The sequence below is a fragment of the Moschus berezovskii genome, chromosome 21 (genome assembly GCF_049115385.1).
Source record: "Moschus berezovskii isolate FMDL1 chromosome 21, NW_MosBer_1.0, whole genome shotgun sequence".
In the NCBI taxonomy this organism is placed as follows: Eukaryota; Metazoa; Chordata; class Mammalia; order Artiodactyla; family Moschidae; genus Moschus; species Moschus berezovskii.
Window position 1 is genome coordinate 2623168 of NC_142480.1, and position 24843 is coordinate 2648010.

Genomic DNA, 24843 nt, shown 5'->3' on the forward strand with positions numbered 1-24843 from the left:
GCTTTTGCAGTGTGCTCGTTTGCCTGCCATGTGTCCTGCAAAGACCGCGCCCCCCAGGTGTGCCCCATCCCCCCCGAGCAGTCCAAGCGGCCTCTAGGTGTGGACGTGCAGAGAGGCATAGGAACAGCCTACAAGGGCTATGTGAAGGTAGGACATGACCCACGGCTGTGCTCGGGCGGGCGGCCAGCCTGCTGACCACAGACACACCTGGCTGTACTGGAAATACATCCCTTTGCCCCATGTGCCAGTTCCGGGTGCCCTGCCCTCCTGGGGTCCTCAGGATCCCGCAGAAACACTCATCCAAGGCCTCTTGTCCCACCTCCTGGGCTGACGGGCTTTAAGCCCAGTGCCATTTGAAGGCACTGTGCTGGGCCCAGCATTCCATGACACTCCACATCTGCTGTGAACACACCCATCCGCTGAGTCACCCACCTGGTCTCCTGCAACCCCTTTGGTCATGGGGTGGCTCCTCCTCAGCAGCGTCCCGAGCTTTTCTGGGCCCAAACGCAGCTCTGCTACCAACCTGGGCCGGCCAAGCAGCAGCAGGGGAGGACCCCGGCATGGCAGCCGCCTCCAAGTCTCCTGGGCTTGCCCCTCCACTGCCTGCTGCTGGTGCCCTGGCCCTGGGGGACACAGTCACTTTGATCTGCAGGTCCCCAAACCAACCGGGGTGAAGAAGGGGTGGCAGCGAGCCTTTGCGGTGGTCTGTGACTGCAGGCTCTTCCTGTATGACCTGCCCGAGGGCAAGTCCACCCAGCCTGGCGTCCTGGCCAGCCAAGTCCTGGACCTCAGGTCAGTGTGTGCTGTCCACCTTCATCCTGGGGGTGTCACCTGACTTACTTATTTTACAGCGGGGGCCCGCTGCTTGGTCATCTCTAACCTTGCTCCTTCCTTCACACCCTGAGTCGTGCCCGCTAGAAGCCTTCCTGCTGTGGATGTTTTTGCCCTGAAAGTTTTGCCAAATAGGCATCTAATGAGAAAACCACGTGCCGCAGAACAAAGAGAACACGCCCCACGCACCGCGCAGCCTGGGGCGGCCTGTGTGCTCCGCCTCCGGGAGCCCTTGGCTTCCCGCAGCGTCCGCTCAGCGGCACCTCTCGTAACTCCCTCATGTCTTGTCAGTTCCTTCCTGCCGTTGGCACGTGAAAACGCAGATCCCCCATTAATGTCTCAGTCCCTGAAACGGGCAGAGTAGCAGCACTTTGAGGCCTGGGCCTGTGAGAAGACTAAGCCAGTTGAGAGACAGGGTGAGCTTAGCTCGGAGCCTGGGGGCGCCGCTGCCGTGGCGACCACATCCCCACGTGAAGAGCCTGTCCCTGTGCCACCTGCCCCAGCCACCCGCTTTGCCATCTGCCCTGGAGCTGCCTCGGCAGCGTTGGTACCCGGGGGGCCCATGGGGCAGGGGTGACCAGAGGGCACCTGCAGTTTGGAAACATCCCCAGGTGGTCCTGCCCATCCCTCCAACATGCACGCCCACACACACACAGGTGTGCCCAGCCCAGCCGTCCTGAGGATGTGCTGGGTGTCCCCGGCGTCTGCTGCTCACAGCCCAGGGTCAAGAGCGGCTGGGGGTGACTTCCCGGCTGCCACGGCAGACTTCATTCCCCTGTTTACGGCCAAGCAGACAGGGCAGAGACGTGGTGTGTGTACCTGCCGCGCGGCCTGGCACGGCCTGAACAGTGTGGCTCGGGGAGGGACTTAGTCCCGGACATCCCCCACCACTGAGGTGCACGGGAGGGGTTTAGTCCCGGACGTCCCACACCGCTGAAGCGCACGCGAGACTCTTACCCTGTGTAGGTGCGCCTCGTCAGCATCAGTGTCCCCTGTCCGGGTGGAGGCAGGGAGCCGCTGTTGTGTTCTGGAAGGTTTTCTCAGAGGTGTCCTTTCTCATCATGGTCCCACGGGTGGAGGACGGGCCCCCTGTTCTGAGCGTGTTATTTCTTACAGAGATGAAGAGTTCTCTGTGAGCTCCGTCCTGGCTTCAGACGTCATACACGCCTCACGCCGAGATATTCCATGTATATTCAGGGTACGTTTCCTTCCCGGTTTTTCAACGTGCTTCATGAATCATTAAAGCAGTGCACGTGGCTAAACTGAAAGCGTTGTTAATGAGCATTTCCTAGTGTGGTAGCAAGGGGCTCGTGTGAAGGGACCTCCTGTTTCTCTAGACTGTCGGCCTCTCTGCTTATCCATCCACCAGCCCCCTAGCCCCCCGGCGCCAGGCCTTCCAGCTCCATCCTCGTCCTCAGTCAGTCTGTCCTGGCCCCTCCATCCAGGGCACTGGGTGCGGAAGCTGCCTCACGGGTTGGCTGTAAGGGAAATGGGCCCTTCAGCCTCCCTCCCGGGGACTCACTGGCCATTAACCTGAGCAAAGCAGTAAAGAAATCGGTAGATGCTGCTGTTAGCAGTCTTGTCGGCAGAGGGGGGGCGCCCCCACTGGGCGCACCCTGCTGGGCTGCTGGTGGGTGCTATGGCTTCAGGAAGCTTCCAGAAGACTGAGCTCCCCCTCCACTGGGAATTTTCACAGCAACAGTAAAACCTGGTTGACCACAAAACCAAGACCACGGATCATTTTCTGTTAAATCACGTCTCTATTGAGAACCTGCCTATGTATGTAGTACAGAGAATCGCCATCATTGTGTGCCCAGATGATTCTATAGCAGCTAGAGTCGTGCGTGGTTCCTGGTGTTTGGGGAGCCCCCAGGGAGGTGGGTGTGCGAGAGTCCATTGTCCCTGGATGTTGGTTTTTTTTTTCCCCCCTTTCTTTTTGTCTTTTTTCTTTGCTTTGGCTACACCGTATAGCTTTTGGGATCTCAGTTCCCTGACCTGGGGTTGAACCTGGGCCCTTGACAGTGAGAGTGTGGCATCCTGACTACTGGACTGCCAGGGAACTCCCACCCCAGCTGGACGCGTTCTGAGAGTGGTTTCCCGGCTGTGACAGGAGCAGTTAGAGGGAACAGTTAGCCAGTTTTGGTGAGAGTGGAGTGCCCTGCACTCGGAGGTCAGGCTGCATGTGGCCCCTGTGGGCGGCTGGACCGGGATCCCAGCGGCCCGTAGAGGGAGCACGGGCAGCGGCCTCATGCTCAGCCCTCCAGGCCATGTGTCGCTGCCCCCGTGTGCCACCATCTTACGACCCGTTTGTCTTGTTTTCTGTCCTGAAGGTGACGGCCTCTCTCTTAGGTGCCCCTTCCAAGACCAGCTCACTGCTCATCCTGACCGAGAATGAGAACGAGAAGCGGAAGTGGGTGGGGATCTTGGAGGGCCTGCAGGCCATCCTCCAGAAGAACCGCCTGCAGAGCCAGGCGGTGCACGTGCCCCAGGAGGCCTATGACAGCTCGCTGCCCCTCATCAAGGCCGTGCTCACGGCAGCCATCCTGGGTGCGTGTCCCGCGCTGCGGTGCCCGCGCAGGGGGCCAGGGCGAGTGGGCAGCATGGGAACTCGTAGTTACTCCAGAGACAGAGGATCGTGACTTCCTTTGCATCATCCGCAGATGGGGACCGGATCGCCATTGGCCTTGAGGAAGGGCTCTACGTCATAGAGGTGACCCGGGATGGTGAGTGCGCGGCGTTCGGGCCATGTGCCTTGTGCCGCAGACAGGGGTCAGCGGTGGGGAGGGACGCGTGGGCATTAAGGTGGGTTCCCTGGATGGCAGAGTTCAGTCTCCGCGTCAGAGAGCCTCACAGAGAAAGGGATCAGCTAGCGGCTGAGGAGAGGAACAGGCCACAAATGAGACAGATGATGGACAGCTGTCTGGCGCTTGTCCACCTGCTCCATGGGCTGCAGGCAGGGCCCACCTGCTCCAGTGAGACGCCGAGAGCAGTCTCGAGAGTCCTCCCCGGAAGGACGGGGTGAGGGGAGACGGGCCCTTAATTCCCAGGCACACTGAGGCCTTATCAGACAAAACACTTCTTACTTCGCTTCACATTTTGACCTTTAATTCCTCCCAGAAGAAAAAGCAGGAGTATCCCTGAGTCTCCCAGATCACTGCCCGGGCCTGGCTCCAGGGGTCCCCCCAGGGAACAGGGGGCTGCCCTGAGGGGGGCGGTGGCCCCTTCCCCAGGAGCCTGGGATCTCGGCACTCCAGCCCCAGGGAAGAGTGGGGAGCACGTGTGGCCCTGGGGTGTGGCGGCTGCTCTTGCAGAGCTGTTCCCCATCAGGATCCAGACCCAGGACTCTTGACTCAAACCCCAGTGGAGGTCCTGACCCAGGGAGGGTGTCGAGGGTCCTGGGTTGGTCTGGAGCCCCCAGGAACAGGTGGCTGCATCCTGTGAGTGTATCTAAAGGTCCAGTGAAGCTGGAGACAGCCCTTTGTTTTCCAGATGCAGGGTCTTGGGTTCAGGGATGAGGGGGGATCCAGGGTGCATCCTCAGGGCCTCCCTACACTCAGGGCCTCCCTGCACTCAGCACCTCCCAGCCAGGGGTCTGGGCCAGGGGTGTGAGAGAGACGACACAGCGGTGGAGACAGTGGGGCATGAACCAGGAGGGCTTCCTGGGGGGTGTCCGCAGAGCCCTGGCCTCACGCTCCCGCCCCGTCCCACAGTGATCGTCCGTGTGGCTGACTACAAGAAGGTGTACCAGATCGAGCTCGCCCCCAAAGAGAGAGTCGCCGTCTTCCTCTGCGGCCGGAACCACCACGTCCACCTCTGTCCATGGTCCTCCTTCGATGGGGCAGAGAGCAATGTGGACATCAAGCTTCCAGAGACAAAAGGCTGCCAGCTCATAGGGACCGGGACGCTGAAGAAGAGCGGCCCCACCTGCCTGTTCGTGGCAGTGAAGCGGCTGGTCCTTTGCTATGAGATCCAGAGAACTAAGCCTTTCCACAGGAAGCTCAGCGAGCTTGTGGCCCCTGGCAATGTACAGTGGATGGCTGTGGTCAAGGACAAGCTCTGTGTTGGCTACCCTTCCGGGTTCTCTCTGTTGAGCACCCAGGGAGATGGGCAGGCTCTAAACCTGGTAAATCCCAATGACCCCTCGCTTACGTTCCTCTCACAACAGTCTTTTGATGCCCTTTGTGCTGTGGAGCTCAAAAGTGAGGAGTACCTGCTTTGCTTCAGCCACATGGGACTGTACGTGGACCCACAAGGTCGGAGGTCACGCGCTCAGGAGCTCATGTGGCCTGCGGCGCCCGTTGCCTGTAGTATGTATATGTTTTCTGTTGCCATACCCCGCCGCCGCTGCCGCCCGCCGGTCAGCACGTGTCCTCTCTGCCCTGGTCTGTCCTCCTGCCCCTCAGCCGAATGCTCGGGGAGGCTGCAGGAGAGGCGGACTCCCCAGCTTGCTGCGGGGGACAAGGTGGGCCCAGGGCCACTCCCTGGCCGGTCAGCTGGGCTTGCCCACCCCTCCCTCGGGGGGCCCTCAGCCAAGGAGCCAGGCGGCTGGCTGGCCTTGCTGGGGGAAAGCGAGGCGGATGGGAGAAGGACCTGTGTTATTTCACTTTTCAAAAGACGTTCTTGGTGACGTGTAAACTTTACACAGTCATGACAACAAGCTAAAGGTTTCTGTGGGCAGAAAGCACTTGGCCCTGACCTCTGGGCTGGGATCCTCCCGGGATAGACGCCGTGCTGCGGGCAGGAGCCGCTCCGGGTGGCTCAACTGAGCGTCCTTCTGCCAGGACGATGGCGCCAGCCTCTGGAGCCTGTGCTCCACACCCTGCCAGCCTGCTATCTGCTGTTGTGTCAAAGAGCCTAACCTCGGATCCCGCCCGCTCAATACAGGGGATAGCAGGTGGTCTGCGTGGTCACCCACGGGTCACACGTCAGCTTCATGCTGGCAGGGTGGGAGGGGGTGTTCTGTTTTTCCTTGATTACCTAAAAGTACCCTCTTGGATCTGCCTTGTTGCTGGCCTCACCAAACTGGCAGAACACCCACGGGCGCTGGGACCAGGAGCCAGGGCCCGAGGGGTGCTGGCTCTTTACCGGCCTTGTTCGCCCTTGGCCTGGGCACGGTGCGGGCAGCTGTGGCCTCCTGGTCTCCCCCGCCGCGCCCCCTTGTCCTCCTGGGCAGCCAGTGCGTGAGTGGGCTCGCGGCCACCTGGTAACTCGAGCAGGACACAGGTCGCTGGGGGCCGCACGCTCTGATCTTGGCCGTGAGGGAGCTGGCGCCGAGGTTGCTGCATTCTCTTCCAAGTCCAGCCCTCTCTCGTCCTCTGAGCTCGGTTCATCTCCATGCACGGTACAGACACCAGCCAGTTCTAGAGCTGCAGAAATCATTCAGGAGCTCTCAGGGCAGAGAACTAGCACTGCTTCCTGCTCATTGCAAGCCCCACGTGAGCATGCGTGTGTCCTCACACACACACCCCACCCCACCCTGGTCACAGGGGCCCCATCCTTCCGAAGAGCAGCCTGGGAGCCACACGGGGCGGTGACCTGCCCACCACATAGCAGGGGCCTTCCTGCTGATTTAACCGGTTACTTATTAACTTGGCAGCCGAGTGTATCATTCTGCCAGTAAACTGTTTGCAGATGGAGCCCCACGTGCTCCCATGTGAGAGGAGCTGCCCCTGGAGCCCCCATGTGGGAGAGGTCTCCGAGGCCCTTCAGGGTCCTCTGGCCATCTTCATCGTGTGTGGCACTCAGGAGGCCTCGCGGTTTGTCTGAGATGTCACTTCCAGGATAGTTGGGCCACTGGTTTCAGTGTCTTTTGTTCCCTAAACCCTGTTGTATTTTCTTTTTTGTGCTGCAAATAACAGGTGTGATCAGGCAGCCCATTTGGAATTATTAACCACAATATAGCAGAAGCATTTTAGAAATTCAGCTCATTAAGTGTGATGTGGTGAGGAGTGACTTTCAGCCCTGGGGAGGAGGAGGACAGGAACCAGGCTGAGCCAGAGACCCCCGCCCACTCGGCGTGACAGCTGCGCCCTCCAGGATGCGCTCTGGGCCGGCTCACGTGTCTGCCCCGCTGTCCTAACAGTGGGAAAGTCCCCGTTGACCTCAGGTGCCAGGGGGCCTGCTGGCCCCCCGTCTCCCAGCCCTAGTGCCCCAGGAGGGTTTTCCATCCAGACCTGCAGTGGTCCGCCCTCAGTGGGAGAGGGGAGAGCAGCAGGTCCCCAGCTCGTGGCAGGAGAGTGTCATTGTGTGTGTTCAGACCGACTACAGGAGGGTGGCCTGCAGACAGCTTCGGGGAAGGCCAGCGTCTCACTCGGAGCACAGCAGTAGTTTCTTGGGGGAGGTTTTAACTGTTTGCTCAGAAACTGACTTCCTGACATCTCCTAAAGGAGTTTACCTTAAGGAAAAAACGTTAGGCCCCTGCCTGGATTTGTGATGCATTCAGCCTGAAGTAACAATAATAAGCTTCTGCTGTAACTGTATAACAAACAAGCTAAATGAAAAAGGAAGTTTTGAGTAGGTCGTCGTCAGCGCTCAGTGTGCAGTGGTATTTAAAACATTGTCAGATGTCAGGAGCGGAGGTTCCCTGCGCAGTGGGGCCCCGAGGCTTGGGCCGACGCACCCCGTGAGGGGCGGGTGGCCCTCAGCACCGGACGGCCCGGGCTCACCCCTCTGCTCCGTGTGCGCCAGGTTGCAGCCCCACGCACGTCACGGTGTACAGCGAGTACGGCGTGGACGTCTTCGACGTACGCACCATGGAGTGGGTGCAGACGGTCGGCTTGCGCAGGGTAAGGCTCGGGGTGCGCACGTGGTGCCCGCCGCCCGCGCGGGGCGGCCGCCTCACCCACCTGGTTCCCAACGCAGATCCGACCCCTGAACCTGGAAGGCAGCCTCAACCTCCTCAACTGCGAGCCTCCCCGCCTGATCTACTTCAAGAGCAAGGCCTCGGGTGAGCCCTTCTTGAGGAGGGTGAAGGGGGGATGTGGGGGGTCTTCCCAGGAGTCAGCAGCCCTGCAACCCTTCCCCGGTCCGCAGGAACCGTGCTCAACGTCCCCGACACCTCGGATAACAGCCGGAAGCAGATGCTGCGGACCCGGAGCAAGAGGCGCTTTGTCTTCAAGGTCCCAGAGGAGGAGCGGCTGCAGCAGCGGCGGTAAGAGCCGCAGGGGCGGGGTGGGCGGGGTGAGCGGGGGCAGGACCGGGCGGGGCCTCATGCCGCCTCCCTCCGCAGAGAGATGCTCAGAGACCCGGAGCTGCGGTCCAAGATGATCTCCAACCCCACCAACTTCAACCACGTGGCCCACATGGGCCCGGGCGACGGCATGCAGGTGCTGATGGACCTGCCTCTGGTGAGCCCCAGCCGCCCCCACCATACCCCTCCCCACGGCTCCCTAAGGGTCTGTGGCCATCACTGTCTCTCACGGTGTTGTGAGGACATCGCTGTCAAAAATGACTGCTGGAACAGCGCAGTAAGGGCAGGTAGCATACTATGCCCTCTCATTGCCAGTTCTTAGTGCAAAGCTGACCCGATGCGGCTATCCAGAGGGCTTTCCCAGCCTGTTTCCCCATGGAGGCCCAGGGTCGCCTCCTGGTGGTGCTGTAGGCTCCGCACGTGGCCTGCACGCTCTGCCCAGGGCCTGGCTACCGGCAGCGGTGCGTGTTCTCTGGCTGACAAACTCCTCTCTGCGCAGAGCGCTGTGCCCCCCGCCCAGGAGGAGAGGCCGGGCCCTGCCCCCGCCAGCCTGTCCCGCCCGCCTCCGCCCAGGAACAAGCCCTATGTTTCCTGGCCCTCATCAGGTAGGGACCCAGAGGGGGGCCTGGAAACGGGGCTGGGTTTGAGGTTCTGCTCTCAACTGTTTACTCAGGGTGATGGCCATCTTCGTTTTGTAGGGGGATCTGAACCCATAGTGGCTGTGCCGCTAAGGAGTATGTCTGACCCTGACCAGGATTTTGACAAAGAGGTGAGGTTCGCCTGGTAAAGGCAGAGGCCCGGGGTCTGAGGCTCTGACTGCCCTGGAGCAGCCACCTCGGGCCTCCGCGGTCCCCAGCCCCCCAGAACTGCCTTCTCTGGACTGCTCAGGCTGTGCCCCAGGGGAGGACACGGGCTCCGCAGCTGTGAGTCTGTCGGGAGAAAGACGGGTTCTTCCCTCCTCGTCGTGGCCTCAGGAGACCGAGGCCACCTTCAGACCCAGCTGCCCAGTGGCTTGGCCCCCTGGCCTAGCTGAGGAGGGTGCAGCCAAGGGCCCCTGAGGTGCTGGGGCCCAGCTCTTCTCCCGGGCACTGACTGGGTGGGCGTCTGTGTGCTGTGGAGTGTGCAGGGAGGCTGCTCCCGTCTAGACTTTTCTGCGTAGTCTCGCACACGTGACTAGAACACCAGGAGGTGCACAGATGGCCTTGTGCGTCTTGCCCTCTCTCCTCCTCCTCCGACAGCCCCGTGGGATCAGAGTGTTGAGGATCAACACAGTGTTCTTGGGCGGTCCCATTCCAGATGGCAGTGTCCTCAGTCCCCCTGTGTGGTGGGGGGAGGAGAGCAGGAGGCAGGGTGGCCTGAGGGCTGGGCTCCAGCAGCACTTCGGTGACGGGAGGCCAGGGGTGCAGGGCTGCTGAGCTGACGGCAGGAACAGGGCTCTGCTGCACAAGTCCCTCACCTTCCTGGCGTGCCCAGAACTCTTTAGGTGTACGGGTTGGGGTGTGTGTGGGTTGGCCGTTTCCTCCTCCAAGTCCACCTCTGCACCCTTCACCTGGCTGCTCTTGAGGGACTGTCTCCTTCTACTTGTTCACAGAAACTCTTTGTAGATTGTGGGTATTACCTGTTGCAAGTACTTTTCTCAGTATCACTGACATTTTAATTTTGTCTTTAATTGTAAAGGTGTTGTCATATAGAAATATAACACATAGAAATTTTTAGTTCCTGTACAGTCTAGTCTTTTTCAATTAAGATAAATTCTATTTTACTCTCTTTGAGAACTTGGCAGGCTTTTCCTTTCTGCTTGTCACTGTGTTGTGAATGTGTCTCAGCGGGTGTGAGTGTGTAAGTGTGTCCTCGCGTTTGTGGGTGAGGATCTGAACCGCTTCCTCTCTAAGCACATGGCACCACTTACTTCTCTCTATCCTGTAGGGTTACCCTTTAGTATTTGTGAAATCCTTTTGTTTACGAGTTTCTATTCCTGGAGCCTCTGCTGCACCACCTGTAACCTGAGAGCACAACACATTTGTTCGTCCCCCATTTTAAGGACAGTTTCTTAGCTTCTCCTTCAGATTTATCTGTCTGTGGCTTCCCTGAGTCTTGGTTGCTGCCTGGGCTTTCTCGAGTTCCAGTAAGTGGGGGCTGCTGTCTAGGCATGGCGCACAGGCTTCTCATCGTGGTGGCCTCTCCTGCTGTGGAGCATGGGCTTAGTTGGCCCGCAGCATGTGAGATCTTAGTTTCCCGACCAGGCATCGAAATCACGTCCCCTGAACTGGCAGGTGAGTTCTTACTCTGGGCCACCAGGGATATCCTAGTAGTATATTGTGAAGTAGTAAGTTTGGGAAGTGTGAGTCCTCCAGCTGTTTCTTACGCAGTTTTCTTTTGACTCTTCTGGGTCCTCTGCAATTCTGTGTGAATTTGAGGATTGGCTTTTCCAGTTCTATGTTCTTGCCTGGAGAATCCCAGGGACGGCAGAGCCTGGTTGGCTGCCGTCTACGGGGTCGCACAGAGTCGGACACGACTGAAGCGACTTAGCAGCAGCAGCCTGCCCCAAAAAGTCCTTTAGGATTTTGGTAAGGATTGCATTGAATCTGTAGGTTGATCACGTGGGGAATGTTGCCATCTTAACAGTAGTCTTCCAATCCATGAACATGGGATGCCTTTTGAATTATTCAGGTGGTCTTTTTAAAATTTTTTCAGCCGTGTTTATAGTCTTAGTATACAGATCTTTCACCTCTGGTTAAATTTATTCTTAGGTATATTTTATCCTTTTGGATGCTATTGTAAATGGAATTGTTTTCTAAGTTTCCTTTTCAGATTGCTCATTGCTGGTGTACAGAAGCAGAACTGATTTTTGTGTTGACCTTGCATCCTGCAGCTTTCCTGAATTCGTTAGGCTCTTTAGTGTTTTTGTCCCTACAGAGTCGGGTCAGCTGTGAGCAGATGCTTTTACTTCTTACTTTCCCTCGTGGCTGTCTTTACTTGCCCAGTGGCTGGACCTTGCAGCACGGGATTGAGCAGCAGTGACGGCAGCAAGCTGGCCTCATTCCTGCTCTGAACGGGGAGCTCTGCCTTTTACCCCAGGCGTGAAGTTAGCGGACTGCTCACTGACACCTTTGTCATGTGGGGAAAGCTGCTCTCTATCCCCTGTGCTTTCACCTGAAAGAGCCTCGCGTCTGTGACCTTGGGCCACTTGGTTGCCACTCTGCCTGCTTTCTTCATGGCAGAGTCGCTCCTTTTTGTCATAGTTACGCGAGTCATCGGTGGTGTTGGGCCTTGGCTTGTGATCTCTCCTGCAGGGGCCACGTGAGAAGTCTGTGGAGAGTGTGTCCTCGTGTCGGAAGGAGGCAGCAGGGGCCGCCCCTGCCCAGGCAGCCGCAGGCCCAGGCGGCGGTTCTCATGCTGTCCCCATTCTGTCTTCACAGCCTGACTCAGATTCCACCAAACACTCAACTCCATCCAACAGCTCCAACCCCAGCGGCCCGCCGAGCCCCAACTCCCCCCACAGGAGCCAGCTGCCCCTCGAAGGCCTGGAGCAGCCGTCTTGCGACGCCTGAAACCACTGGCTCCTGCCACAGGGCCGGGGCCCAGGTGGTCTCCAGTGTCAGTGCCAAGACTGAGCTGAGCCTCCAGTGTTGTCCAAGGAAGTGTAGAATCGATGTGTAGATATGGAGATGAAGAAAACGCTTTATTATAATATGATCAGCTCCGTGCCGCACTGTCTGGCGGTAGACCAGATCACCCTCTGCACAGCTGTGAGGCGACGCAGCTCCATTTGCACATGAAGGACGCCCCCAGCCCCTCCCGCCCACCCAGGGCCAGCCGCGGCCCCCGCGGGACACAGGCAGCTCAGGACGGCCTTGGTGCTGCGTCCGGCCCCTTTTCCCTGAAACCGTTTCCTAGGCGCTTAGGAGCATCGTAGGAAGTTGTATATCATTCCCAGTGTCTCTAGAGTCTTGAAGACAGGAAGCGTGGAGGTTAGTTTGTGGCCTTTTTGTTCGTTTAGCCCGTACACAGTCAGAGGCGGAAGTCCCCCTGCCGACCTTGTAGCCGTGGACAGAGCCCCTCTCAAGTCAGTCGTTCCCAGTCTCGGCCACACGTGTCGCCAGTCTCCACTACTGTGAAGCCAGCTGTGCTGTGTCCTGCTCGCTTTCCACCGCTCACCTCCTGCCCTGAAGCCAGTGGGTGGCGGGCAGCTGGGCCCCGTGCCCACGAGCCGAGAGGCCGCGCCCGGGGGTGCCCCGCCCCGCATGGAGTCCCGCAATTCGTGCCCTCTACTGGATGGTGTAGACGCCGCCACACTCCACCCCGCACCCCACGTGCTTCCGCCTCCTCTCCCAGCGCCAGGGCCCGGGGTGGCCTCTGAACGCTCGCTGTGAGCCGCCAGCAGGCTTCCCTCTGCCCCCTGCCAGCTGACATCCTCGCGACGCTGTGGAAGATGTGCATTTTCCGTGAGTCAGCACTGAGCGACGTGGACACCACGGCCTGCCCGTGCATGCCACGTGCCCAGCACCTGCCTGCCCACCCCCCGGGCCTTCCCCTGGGGCTGGCACCTGCTGGGGGTTCTGGTTTTTACTTTTTTAATGTAAGTTCTGAGTCTTTGTAATTATTGAATCGTGAGAACATTTTTGAACAATTTACCTGTCAATAAAGCAGAAGACGGCAGTTTTAAAGTTCTCGATGGTTTGTCTGAATGGCGCGCGCAGTCAGCTGGTGCCTGGGGCCCCCAGCACTGGAAGGCCCACCCTGTTCTGCAAAGAACCATCTTGCCTTGGAGCGGTGGGGGGTGGAGTCCACACCAAAGGCGCCTGTGTCCACATGGCAGGAGCCAGCCTCCAGGGCCGGGACCTCTCGCCTGCCCAGGTCCTGGGGGCCTCCAGGGGTTCCCTGCGCGATGGTAGGCAGGATTGGGGTGGGCTTCTGGCTGGAGAGAGGGGGCTGTCTGGCCAGAGTCCCTGCTAGGCTCAGTCAACCACCCCCAGGAGGGGGCACTCACGGGGAGGCAGGGTGGGTACATGGCACTCTGGGGGCCCAGGAGCCTGTGGTGGGCTGGGTACACTGTTTGCTCTGACCCGCAGTAAGCTCTTGGTGACACGTGGGCAGGGGGTGCTGAGGATGGACAGGACGCAGAGAGCTGGCGCACAGTCCCCGGGGAGCGTCCCGGGCCCCCCTGCAGCTCCGCCAGTCAGTGCAGCCAGCGGGCCACCCCCGCCCCCGCTGGGGCAGGGGCACCACGAACCGCCTCCCCCCATCCCCACACAAGGCATAGGCAGACACCCCCGAGGCAACGTCCAGCACCTGGAAAACAAGGCAAGTGCGAGCCCATGATGAGCAGGCGGTGGGCAGCTGGGCAGTGGGGTCAGAGAGGGCATGAGGTATTGCCCCCCACCCTGCCCATCTGGACATCTGCCCCACAGGAGCACCTGTTATCGGTCTGAAACAGGTGCTCAAGTGTGAGCCGTTTGTAAATGAAATACTAGCTATTGTAAGTAACCACTGCCCACAACGTGGGCGAGCTTCATGAGGTGCTGGCCGCAGAGCACAGAGCGATGGGAGCTGAAGAGCGAATTCACCGTCAGAAGGTCAAGGGGGTCACCCTCGGTGGGCGGGGGCGGGGGTCTCCCTGACAGTTCAAGCTGGGCACGCATCCGTATACACACACAGACACACACACACACCGTCCCAACTGTCTGGCCCCAGCGCATCCCACGCAACCTGGGCCTGAGCAGCTGGCAGCCAGCTCTGCCACCGCCTTCGGTTCTGCTCCCGCCCCGCCCCGCCAGCCCCCTCCCCCCAGTAAGGGCTTCTTCCTGGGCTCCTCCGGAACACAGCAGGCCCTCCTAGTTCTGGGGGGACCTTCTCAGGCCGGAACCTTGGGCCGCCCCAGCCGATAGGCAGCACCCAGGACTACCCTGGGTGTAGGCGTCAGCGGGCACGGGCTCTTAAGAACCATCCGACCTGGCTCTCCCAGCTCCGACCAGGCAGGGGCAGACGGGCGCGGGACAGGCGCGGGGTGTCCACGCTGACACCAGGTGCAAGAAATCGCTTTATTGGGCCAGACCACCCCATCCTGGGCCAGCAGAGGGTGGGGGATCCCGCGGGGCCCGCGATGCCTGCTGGATGGGGCTGGGGTCGGAGTGCGAGGGGCCGGTCACGTAGCCGCTCAGGCCTCGGCCTCCGCTTCGCCAAACAGCGGATTAAGGAAGTAGCTGCGGCTGGAGCTTCTTTGGTCCGACTTCGGGATCGGGAGCTGCGGGAGCGCAGAGTCAGGGAGCCCGGCCGCGGGGAGGTCCCGCACCCCCGACCCCGGGCGCCCCTCACCGCCTCCGCGGAGTCCCCCGCGTAGAACACCGGGTTGTGGAAGCCCAGCGGCGCCCCGGCCCGCGCGGGAGCCGCCTCGTCGCGCCTCCTCCACCTAGAGGCGAGGACGCGTGTGAGCCCGACACACCCGAGGCCCGAACCCCTGCCCCGCGTACCGGAGCCCCGCGTACCTGAGCCTCCCCTCGCGGCGCAGCAGCAGCGCCCCCGCCAGCAGCGCCATTAGCATCAGCAGCCCCGCGGCCGCCAAGCCGCCCGCCAGCCCCGCGCGCGCCGGCGCATTCAGCCCCGCCGCCGAGCCGCCCCAGACGGGCGCGCCCGACTCTCGAGCGGTCGCCGAAAGGACTCCGAGGGTCTCGCCTGCAACGGAGGGCGCCGGCTCAGAATCCCGGGGCGCGGCGGGACCGGGGGTGGGGGGCACTGGGAAAGGGGTGCCGCGGTTACCGTGCTCCGCGATGTCAGCCAGGAGGGCCCGGGCCAGGCGCCCCGCGCCTCCGGTCTCGGGCCCGGCCTCTACCAGCACCACCTGGATCTCCGTGTCCCCCTTCGCGCCTGAGGCTTCGCGGAGCCCGAGCGGGCGCGGGACCTTGGACACGGCCACTTGCAGCCCTTGGTACTGGGGCTGGAGAGGGAAACAGAGTTGGCCCGGGGACTCCGTCCCTCGGACCTGCGGGGACAAAGCGGGCAGGGACAAGCGCTTCGCAGGCGGAGAGCGGACGCATCAAGGAGGCGGCGGAGGGGGTGCTCCCCGACCCCGGCGGCGGAAGGGTGGAGGCTGGGCTGGGGGCGCGATCTCAGTACCAGAGCCAGGAAGGCGTGCAGCAGCCGCGCCCGGTACTGCTGCAGGTCAAAGGCAGGGCCGTGGGTCAGCGAGACGACCGCTCCTGCAGCAGGAAGGAAAGGAGGGGTCAGCCCCGCAGGTCCGAGCCCGGCAGGGAAACAGGCTGGGGCGAGCCAGGGTGGCCGCGCCGCCCCAGCTCTGAGGGGCGCGGCGGGGCGCTCACCGCAGAGGTCGCAGCACTGCCCTTCGGGCCGGAGGGGCTCCAGGCAGGCGGCCTGGGGGCAGCCGCCACCCAGGGGTTGGAGCAGTGCGGCGCAGATCCACGCCTGCGCCTGCCAACGGCGAGCGGGGGTCAGGGCGGAGAGGGCGAGGGCCAGACCGGGAGAGAGCGCCGCGCGCCCTGGGAGAGAGCGAGCGGGAGCCGGCGGGGCGCGGCGGCACAGCCCCGACCTCCCGCCCAGCGCCAGGCCCGGCCGCGCGCCACTCCGCGGCGGGCCGCCCTCACCTCGGCGTTGCCGCAGACGCAGCCCGACGGGTCCGCGCAGGCCTCGGGGTCCACGCTCAGAGCGCCCGGCCCGTGGAAGCGCAGGCGGCCTGCGCGGGACGCCAAGAAAGCCGCCAGCTCCTCGTCGCGCGCGAACGTCTGCAGGGGGTCGGGAGAGCCCGGGAGCCGGCCGGAGCACGAGACCGCGGCTGAGCGCGCGGAACCCACCAGGCTAGCAGGATGGGAGGCGCCCCGGGCGGAGCCCCGCCCGCCCCCCGCGCGCCCGGCCCACCTGGCCCAGCGCCTGGACGCTGCGGACGCGCACGGTGCCGGCGCCCGGGCCCAGGCCCACCCGGAAGGAGGCGTCGGCCGGGAAGACGACGTCGTCGTGGCGGCAGGGCACGCGCTCGGCGTCCACGGAGAAGAGGCCGCGCGCCGCGTCCCCGGGGCGCCACAGGCGCGGGTCGAGCCACAGGAAGCGGTCGGGGTCGCGGAAGCGCGCGCGGGCTCCTGGGGGGCGCGCGACCCTGAGCTGCGCCGGGAACGCGCCCTGCAGGCCGGCCCCGCCCGCGGCGCGCCCCCTCACCTGTGCCGCAGTCCGGGCGCGAGCCGGCGGCCGCGGCGCCGAATCCAGCTCCCGAGGCCACGACGAACTCCCCGTCCAGCGGCAAGAGCTGCGGGACGCACGGGCTGAGGCGCCGGGTGGGCACCCGAGGGGCCGGCTGTGCGCCCACGCCCGAGCCCCGTCCCCGTGGGCGGGAGAGTCTAGGCCGCCGACGGGGCCGCTGAGGTCGGGGCCGGGGGCACCTCGCCCCGGCTGAGGGTCCGCTGGGCCGAGGGAGCGGGGAGTTTGAGAAACTACAATTCAAGGGCCCGTCGGCTCCACGAAGCCGGGCCGCCCTCACCGGGAGGAAGGGCGGCTGGGGAAGAGGGAACCGGGGCGGCGGGGCCGCGCGCCTCCCTCCGGCGCGGGCAGCTCCTTCTCCACGGACGCCCAGGCCTCAGGAGTCAGAGGCCGCGTGAAGGCCCGGAGCGGGGGGCCGCCCGCCCTCCCCTCCGCCCAGCCCGGGACCCCACCCCACCGTGGGGCCGGGACGGAAGGTGAGGGCGGGACCGGGGGGCTGCTCGGTATGGGGGTCCCCGACGCTTAACACCTCTGGGGAGAGGCCCCAGCTTGCTCCACAAGGTCTGCTCTTCAGCCCCTCAGGCCCCGGCAGGCTGACACCGGGCAGAGTGAAGGTCGCGGGCCAGCCTCGTCCGCGGCTGGGGGTGCAGTCCCGTGCCAGCCAGGCAGGACCCCCCCCACCCCTGCAGGCGCCAGGGCCGCACCCTGGAGACCGAGGGGCGCAGGGTGTCCGCAGTGTGACGCTCCAACAAGAACTTGGTTTTCAACCGAACCAAAGAGGAGAGTGTAAATCATACACGATGAATGCCATAGTTGAAAGACAGCAGGAAAGGGCCGAGACAGGGAAACCAGGAGAGGTGGGAGCTCGACAGCAGCGCCAGCATTCAGATACAAGGGCAGGGCGCGGCTGAAGAAACCGGGAAGAGCAATTCTCCGCATCCGAGGAAAGCTGGGAAACCTCTGTGAAAGGTCTCACTGGGGACTTCCCTGGCAGCCCAGTGGTTAAGCCTGCTCCCAATGTAGGGGCTCGGGTCCAGTCCCTGGTCAAGGAACTAACATCCCACACAGCACCACCAACTATGTATGTAAAAAAAGACAAGGTATTTTAAAAAGGAAAGGTCTCATTGAATGCCAAATAAGAAAATCACAGGAAAATCACAGAATGCTCTTATGAATATCAAAGACAACACTGTACAAGCGGCAGAGGGAAAGAAATCACCCAGGAAGGAAAGACATTGAAGGACTGGGTTTCTCAGCAACAACGCATGCAGACAGCGGAACGGGCTGCCTGAAGACGTCTGCAGAACAGACACTGCCCTGGACATGGCTCTGCCCTCCAGAATAGTGTGTCATATATTAAAGGATAATAAAACGATCTCTAAGCCTGAAAGACTTCAGAAGTATTGCCACACACAAACCTACACTGAAAACATGCTTGGAGGAAGTAAGAAGGGCAGAATCCAGAAGCTAAGAAGAGATATGGAAAGGAGGGTGATGAAATACTTTTGTGATGAAATAACAAAAATACCTACTGCTGTCTCTTAATAAATGTTTAAATAAAGGACTAAATGTGATTGGGGAGGGAGAGACCGCAAGGTCATGGACATACAGTAAAGACCTTACTTGTTCAAGGGAAAATACACATACTGAAAAGGTTAAGAAATCAGTAAGACTGCCAAAAACCTAGATGAAGTATACCAATTTCTAGGAAAGTTTAAAATAGCAAAATTGATGCAAGAGGCAATAGGGTATTTGAACTGACAAGTAAGCATTAAAGAATTTTAAATGTCACTCAAAGACCTCCTATTCCCCAAATTCCCAGTCCAACCAAGGGTTTTATAGGTGAGCTCTGCTAAACCTTCAAGGAAAATTTAATTTCTTCTTCCCGAAGTTGTTCTGGAAAACAGAAATAGAGTGAAAAATCACCAGTCCATTTTATGAGGCCACTGTAATCCTCATTCCAAAACCAAAGGAAGGCACTTCCCTGGTGGCACAGTGGATAAGAATCCAGCTGCCAATGCAGGGGACACAGGTTCGATTCCTGGTTGGGGGAGATTCCACATGCCGCGGAGCAGCTAAGCCCGTGCACCCTGTAGCCTGCGCTCCGCAAGACACGCCACTGCGACAAGAAGCCCACGCGCCACAAAGAGGAGTGGCCCCCTTGCAACAAGAGAAAGTCCACTCAGCAACAGAGACCCCCCTGCAACCAACAATAAATAAACCCAAACCAAATGAACGACAAAAGGGGAAAACTGTAGGCTCAGTTGACTTACTAACAAAAACGTGAAGATCCTAAACAAAATATTAGCTGATTGGATCCAATTATGTATCACATCCCAAGAGCGCAGGAAGAAAGGGATGAGAAAAGCCCCCATCCCAAGTTCTCTGCAGCGTGTATGACGGTGTCCCAGCAGATGGCAGTGGAGAGTCTTGCGCCACCAAAATCAGTATGACAGGGAAGGTGAGTGTCTTGAAGAGGCACACTTCGACCGGCACCTGAAGGAAGGTGCCAGGAAGACGTCCGTCTCACAGGACAGTTCCGCCTCAGAAAACCCCATTAATAGGCTACGGCGGGAGGGGCCTGGTTACATCTCAGTCAATGTAGGAAAAAAAACACCTGGGAAGTTCAACAACCCATTTATGATCTTCCAAACAGCTGCCAGCAAACTAGAAACAGATTAGAATTTCCACAGTTAAATAAAGTTATCTACAAAACCCTGCAGCAAACATTACACATAGTGGAGAACCTTGACATGTCTTCTCTTTTGTGCTGGAACAAGACAAGAATGCCTGTTCTCGTCACTTTTGTTTAACATAGGGGTAGAGGTCCTGGACAATGATATAAGGAAAGAAAAAGAAATAAAAGGAGTTGGGACTGGAAAGGAAGAGGAACAAGGGTCATTATTTACAAAGATAACCACGTAGACGATATCATTCTTAAAAATAGGGCACCATTCACAATAGGAACCAAACTGTATAAAGGATTTATAAATTAGCCACTACTACACAAACCCTCTACGTGCACCATTTTAAGACTCTAGTAAAGAGTTTTATGGCCAATGACCTAAAATATTTGAAGAGAAAATCCATGCTCTCAAGTGGATGACTTGCATATATAAAGTTGTCATTCATTCCCAATCAAATTCCAGGGTTTGGGTGGTGGTGGTGTTACCTGATAAACCTACTCTATGATCCACAAAGAACGAGTCAAACTTGAAACAAGGGTGAAGGTGCAGGGTGGGCGGTTTCCACCTGGGTCCTCTGAGGGATGACCTCTCAGAGTGGAGGAGAGGCAGGGGAAATTGACCCAGTGGGTTTTAAGACAACTCACAGAGCCTCAGAGTGGGGACACTGTGGTGCTGGCAGGAGAACAGGCAGAAAGATCAAAGGAACTTCATGCAAAGCTCGAAGAGAACCCCCACGACACCTTGGGCAGCTGGCGAACAGTGACCCCAGTGCCGCAAAGCAAGGGGCAAGGCTGGTGGCTGGAGGAGGACATGGGAAACAGCTTAATCCACGGAGAATTCAGCTGGTTCCCTAGTTAGCGTCCGACTCAGACATGTGCCCCGATGGGAAAACCATGACCCAATAGACATAATATATGGCTGATTATGGTTATGACTGAGAAGCAGGGAAGAGACAAACAAAACACCGAAAACACAGGTTTAAAGCAACCAATCTTGCATCTGATAGATAATAACAGGGGTTTCTTATCAGCAAAGGGAAACATAGGCAGAGTCCATAGTGAGAAAACATTTGCAGTAACTCAACAATTAATGGGTAGAAAATAATAGATTCTGGGCAATCTGCCCGGAAATGGGGAGAGGGAGGTGTTCAGGAAGAGAAAAATCCCAGGGAGAGAAGTTCCAAACCAAAGTGAAAAGTGAAAGTGTTAGTTGCTAAGTTGTGTCTGACTCTTTGAGACCCCCGTGGACTGTAGCCTGTCAGGAATTCTGTCCACCGGATTTCTCCAGGCAAGAATACTGGAGTGGGTTGCCATTTCCTCCTCCAGTGGATCTTCCTGACCCAGGGACTGAACCCAGGTCTCTTGGATTGCAGGCAGATTCTTTACCGTCTGAGCCACCTGGGAAGCCCACGTTCCAAACCAAGAGAAATGCAAATTAAATCACTGAGTTGCTGTGCCTCGTCACAGGTGGCATCTCGGCAGCTGGACCACACTGGGGTCCCATGGGTAGGGCTGATGGAAGGCCCTCAGACAGCACTGGGTCCTTTCGACCCCCCGTCTCTGTACCCTGGGCTGTTTCCACCCAGGACCTCCGGGGGCTGCCCTCTCCTGGCAGAGCATAGGCAGGGGAAGTGAGGGGGGTGCCCCATGGGGCCGTGCAAGGGGTACAGACGTACAGGACAAAAGGAGGGCTGGCTGGGCAAGGGAAGGAAAGGGCAGAGAGAGGGAGCGGAGAATGAATGACGGCATGACCGTTGTCTCTTTTGAGATCTCCAAGCACTCCCACAGGAGGTCATCAAGGTAACTAAGACAGCCAGAAGGGACCCCCAGGTCCCAGCACCCCCATCTCCAACTGGCTCCTCTATACGCGGGTTCCCGCCAGTTCCAGGCACACCCCCTGCCCTCTCCAGGCCCCTGTCTGGTTGCCACGGTCCCCAGGACTGTGGGGGCTTCTGGGTGCAGCTGCTGGCCCCCCGCCCTGGCTCTGCCACTTCCTCCTCCCCCTCCCTGCCCCCTCCACACCTTAGTCTTTGGGTTGGACTCGTGGGAAGGGCGTCTGGACCTGGGATCTACAGGAGCCGGCACGTCCTGCCCGAAGCCCCCTTCCCTGGCTGCAGGTGAGGGCTGGGGTCTCTAACGCCCCCTGCCCTGTCCCCCGTGGGGCCAGACTCCCAGAATTGATGCCGCTTTCGAAAACCATCAATTAACCGAACTGCCTCCAGGTGGAAATAAGGGGTACCCAGACCCTGCATCTGGGCAGCAGAGTGAGTGGTGCCCATGCCTCCTAGGCCACCGACGGCCCCCACTCACCCACAAAGTCCAGTGGCCTCTGGGTGAGGACCCCACCCTGGAACTCACACCGTGAATCAGCTTGAGAAAAAGGTCCCCTGACTGAGTTCCAGTGCCCAGGACAGGGAAAGGCTTTGGTAGGGCGGGGAGGGGGGCTTCCCTGAGCAAAGCTTAGAAAGGACAGACTCCTGGGTGACAGGGCCCAGAGGCAGGGCTAGGAGGGACAGGAGGTGCCTGCACACCCCCTCCAAAGCTGGGCACAGCCTGGGCTGTGACTGTAGGACCGGTGTCCCCTCCCATGTGGTTCCCCACCCTTCCAGATACCCCTCCACAGGCTAAGGGCCAGTGGATTGCAGGGTCAGGCCCCCAGGTAGAGCCCAGTCAGGAAGCAAGAAAGAGGCCTCAAGTTGACCAGGGCGAGCCCCGTGGGCCCCCATTCTCACTGGGCACCCATTCCCAGCCCTGCTCACCATGTCTGAGATGCTGTGACCTTCTCGCACCAGGATCGACACCATCTGCAGGCAGAAAGGATGTCAGCAAGTGCCCCCCCTTACTGGGCTCCTGGGGCCTGGACCACGCCGGGACCCCCCCACGGCCCCAGGAGTGGGGTCAGGCACCTTGTCCGCGGGGAACTCGACAGCAGCACCTGCGCACGGGGTTCGGTTCTGGCTCCAATTGGTGGCATCGTCAAAGTTGGTGCTGGGGACCCAGACTTTGTAGGCGGCCCGAGTCAGGGCTGGGGAGGGGACGGCTGAGCGCTGGGGTTCCTGCCCGGAACTCCCAGTGCCCAGGAAGGACGATCTCGCCCAGAGAGACCTGGAGCTGGAGGGTCCAGGCGTGGGACCAGAACCTGTGGGAGCCTGGCCCCAAGGCTCCCCAACTTCTACTGAATCTGCAGAGTCCGTTCAAACGTGCCTTCCTCAGGGACTCCCCCAGCCAAGATCGCCTCCTCCCCCGCCCCCAGTTCGCCCTGCCAGGATGGTGGCAACCACAGGACTGAGGCCATCGGGGCAGGGAGGCCTCGGCCCAGGGGAAGAAACTGGGGGACGGGGCAGGGGGCGGGCGGCAGGCCGGATCTGCCCGGGAGCTGCGTGTGGAGGGGTCGCCAGGGGCTCAGAGAGGGGAACCGGGACGGGCTGCAGTTCTTGCAGCTCCGGGGTAGTGGGCCGCCCCGAAAACACGCCCCCGCCTAGGGGCCCCGCGGGGGTTAGAGGCGCCCTGGGGCCGGGGGCTGGGGGGCGGGCGGCGCGGCCGGCCGTCGGCCTGGCCCGGGGGCTCCGGGAGGCTCCCGCTCGGCCCGCGGGCGCTGCGCCGGGAGGGGCCGGGCGGGCGGCCGGGTTTCGCAGCCCCTCGCGCTCCCGCCGCGCGCCCCCGGCGCCCCCACTCCCTTACCGCACAGCTGCAGCCACAGCAGCGCCCGGCCCGGCGCGCCCATCCCGCCGGACTTCGGCGTCGCGGACCCGGGGACTTTGCCCCGCGGGGCCCGCGTGACCGGGCGGGGCGGGGGCGGCGGCCGGGAGGGTTCCACACTCAGCCCGAGCCGCCGCAGCGAAAGCGGGCCCCTCCCACACGCCCAGCTCCGGGACCCGAGGACCTTGGGCGCTCGGAAAGGGGCTTGTGGGGACCTCTTCCCCAGGAAACGGCGCCTCCCTGCCCCAGGTGCAGCTGGGCTGCACCCAGCCGCCTGCACGGTGGGGCCGGGTGTCGGCTTGTCCAGGGGCCGGTCCAGGCAGGCCCTCCTGCCTCCTAGGCAGGTGGACTGTGGACGGTGGCAGGCGGGTGGCGCCTGGTGTCCGCTGTGTGGAGGGCGGGGGCAGCTGAGCCCGGATGCACGGTGGGTGGCGGAGGGTGTTGTGCTGGCTGCCGATGGATGAGGAGGGAGCTGACGGGAATGGTGAGGGAATGAGGGAGTGGGCGGCAACATCGACAGTGCGTGGAGAACCGTGGTGTGCGATTGATGAGTGCTGGACGGTGGAGGCGGGCTGGATGGCGGACAGAGGCTCCACGGTCGGTGGCGGACAGACGTGAGGAGTCGCAGGTGAATGCAGAGAGCTGTTCACAGGTGGTCAATGGCTGAACGGATGATCACTGGCGGTGGGGGATACAGTAGGCTGGAAGACAGGTGAGGGAGGTGGATGGTCGCTGCATGAAGAGTAGTGAGGGTGGAAGGTGACTGGTGATTGGACAAACGGATGGTTGGTGAGTGAAAGATAAACTGTCAGTGTCAGATGGATGTGTCTATGTATGGATGGCCTGTTGAGCTGGATCAATTCAGTTCAGTTCAGTCGCTCAGTCGTGTCCGACTCTCTGCGACACCATGGGCTACAGCCAGGCCTCCCTGTCCATCACCAACTCCCAGAGTTTACGCAAACTCATGTCCATTGAGTCGGTGATGCCATCCCACCATCTCATCCTCTGTCGTCCCCTTCTCCTCCCGCCTTCAATCCTTCCCAGCATCAGGGTCTTTTCGGATGAGTCAGTTCTTGGCATCAGGTGGCCAAAGTGTTGGAGTTTCAGCTTCAGCATCAGTCCTTCCAGTGAATATTCAGGACTGATCTCCTTTAGGATGGACTGGTTGGATCTCCTTGCAGTTCAAGGGAATCTCAAGAGTTTTCTTCAACACCAGCGTTCAAAAGCATCAATTCTTTGGTACTCAGCTTTATTTATGGTCCAACTCTCACATCCATACATGACTACTGGAAAAACCATAGCTTTGACTAGATGGACCTTTGTTGGCAAAGTTAATGTCTTTGCTTTTTAACAAGCTGGCTAGGTTGGTCATAACTTTCCTTCCAAGGAGCAAGTGTCTTTGAATTTCATGGCTGCAGTCACCATCTGCAGTGATTTTGGAGCCCCCCAAAATAAACTCTGTCACTGCTTCCACTGTTTCCCCATTTATTTGCCATGAAGTGATGGGACCAGATGCCATGATCTGAATGGTGAGCTTTAAGCCAACTTTTTCACTCACCTCTTTCACTTTCATCAAGAGGCTCTTTAGTTCTTCTTCACTTTCTGCCATATGAGTGGTGTCATCTGCATATCTGAGGTTATTGATATTCGTCCCCTCAATCTTGATTCCAGCTTATGCTTCATCCAGCCCAGCGTTTCTCATGATGTACTCTGCATATAAGTTAAATAAGCAGGGTGACAATATACAGCCATGACATACTCCTTTCCCGATTAGGAACCAGTCTGTTGTTCCATGTCGAGTTCTAATTGTTGCTTCTTGACCTGCAAACAGGTTTCTCAAGAGGCAGGTCAGGTGGTCTGGTATTCCCATCTCTAAGAATTCTCCACAGTCTGCTGTGATCCACACAGTCAAAGGCTTTGGCATAATCAATAAAGCAGAAGTAGATGTTTTTCTGAAACTCTCTTGCTTTTTCTATGGTCAAGCAGATGTTGGCAACTTGATCTTTGGTTCCTCTGCCTTTTCTAAATCCAGCTTGAACATCTGGAAGTTCACAGTTCATGTACTGTTGAAGCCTGGCTTGGAGAATTTTGAGCATTACTTTCCTAGAGTGTGAAATGAGTACAATTGTGCGGTAGTTTGAGCATTCTTTGGCATTGCCTTTTTTGGGGGTTGGAATGAAAACTGACCTTTTCCAGTCCGGAAAAGTTTTCCAAATTTGCTGACATATTGAGTGCA

At 59.7% G+C, this 24843-nt stretch overlaps 2 protein-coding genes across 5 annotated transcripts in view; one reads left to right on the forward strand and one right to left on the reverse strand.

Moving 5' to 3' along the window:
• CDC42BPB (CDC42 binding protein kinase beta) overlaps positions 1–12690 on the forward strand; it is a 101382-nt gene extending 88692 nt beyond the window's left edge. Inside the window, exons 25-37 of one of the 2 annotated variants that reach the window (XM_055418596.2) lie at positions 11–147; positions 653–792; positions 1948–2029; positions 3162–3378; positions 3492–3554; positions 4542–5138; positions 7519–7616; positions 7693–7777; positions 7864–7981; positions 8060–8177; positions 8520–8625; positions 8719–8789; positions 11440–12690. In XM_055418596.2, the coding sequence (XP_055274571.1) occupies positions 11–147; positions 653–792; positions 1948–2029; positions 3162–3378; positions 3492–3554; positions 4542–5138; positions 7519–7616; positions 7693–7777; positions 7864–7981; positions 8060–8177; positions 8520–8625; positions 8719–8789; positions 11440–11571 (1964 nt within the window). In that variant the 3' untranslated portion in view covers positions 11572–12690. Of the gene's footprint in view, positions 1–10; positions 148–652; positions 793–1947; positions 2030–3161; positions 3379–3491; positions 3555–4541; positions 5139–7518; positions 7617–7692; positions 7778–7863; positions 7982–8059; positions 8178–8519; positions 8626–8718; positions 8790–11439 lie in introns of those variants that run through there. The other variant, XR_008684873.2, reaches the window with a different exon arrangement.
• A 1363-nt stretch (positions 12691–14053) lies between these two features.
• Positions 14054–23125, reverse strand: AMN (amnion associated transmembrane protein). 3 transcript variants are annotated; one of them, XM_055417647.2, is made up of 12 exons: positions 22590–23078; positions 21815–21933; positions 21668–21712; positions 16184–16271; positions 15890–16107; positions 15619–15756; positions 15337–15445; positions 15134–15216; positions 14777–14954; positions 14506–14692; positions 14336–14429; positions 14054–14264 (listed from the first exon to the last, which is right to left on the reverse strand). In XM_055417647.2, exons 1-12 carry the CDS (start codon positions 22630–22632, stop codon positions 14178–14180), a joined length of 1389 nt encoding a protein of 462 aa, XP_055273622.2. In that variant the 5' UTR covers positions 22633–23078; the 3' UTR covers positions 14054–14177. The 3 variants fall into 3 exon arrangements, 2 of the variants coding, with proteins under 2 accessions (XP_055273622.2, XP_088685893.1); XM_088829767.1 differs by lacking the exon at positions 15337–15445 and having other exon boundaries at positions 15890–16271; positions 22590–23080; XR_016035690.1 differs by lacking the exons at positions 14054–14264; positions 14336–14429; positions 14506–14692; positions 15337–15445 and having other exon boundaries at positions 14820–14954; positions 22590–23125.
• Between the last annotated feature and the right edge of the window lie 1718 nt (positions 23126–24843).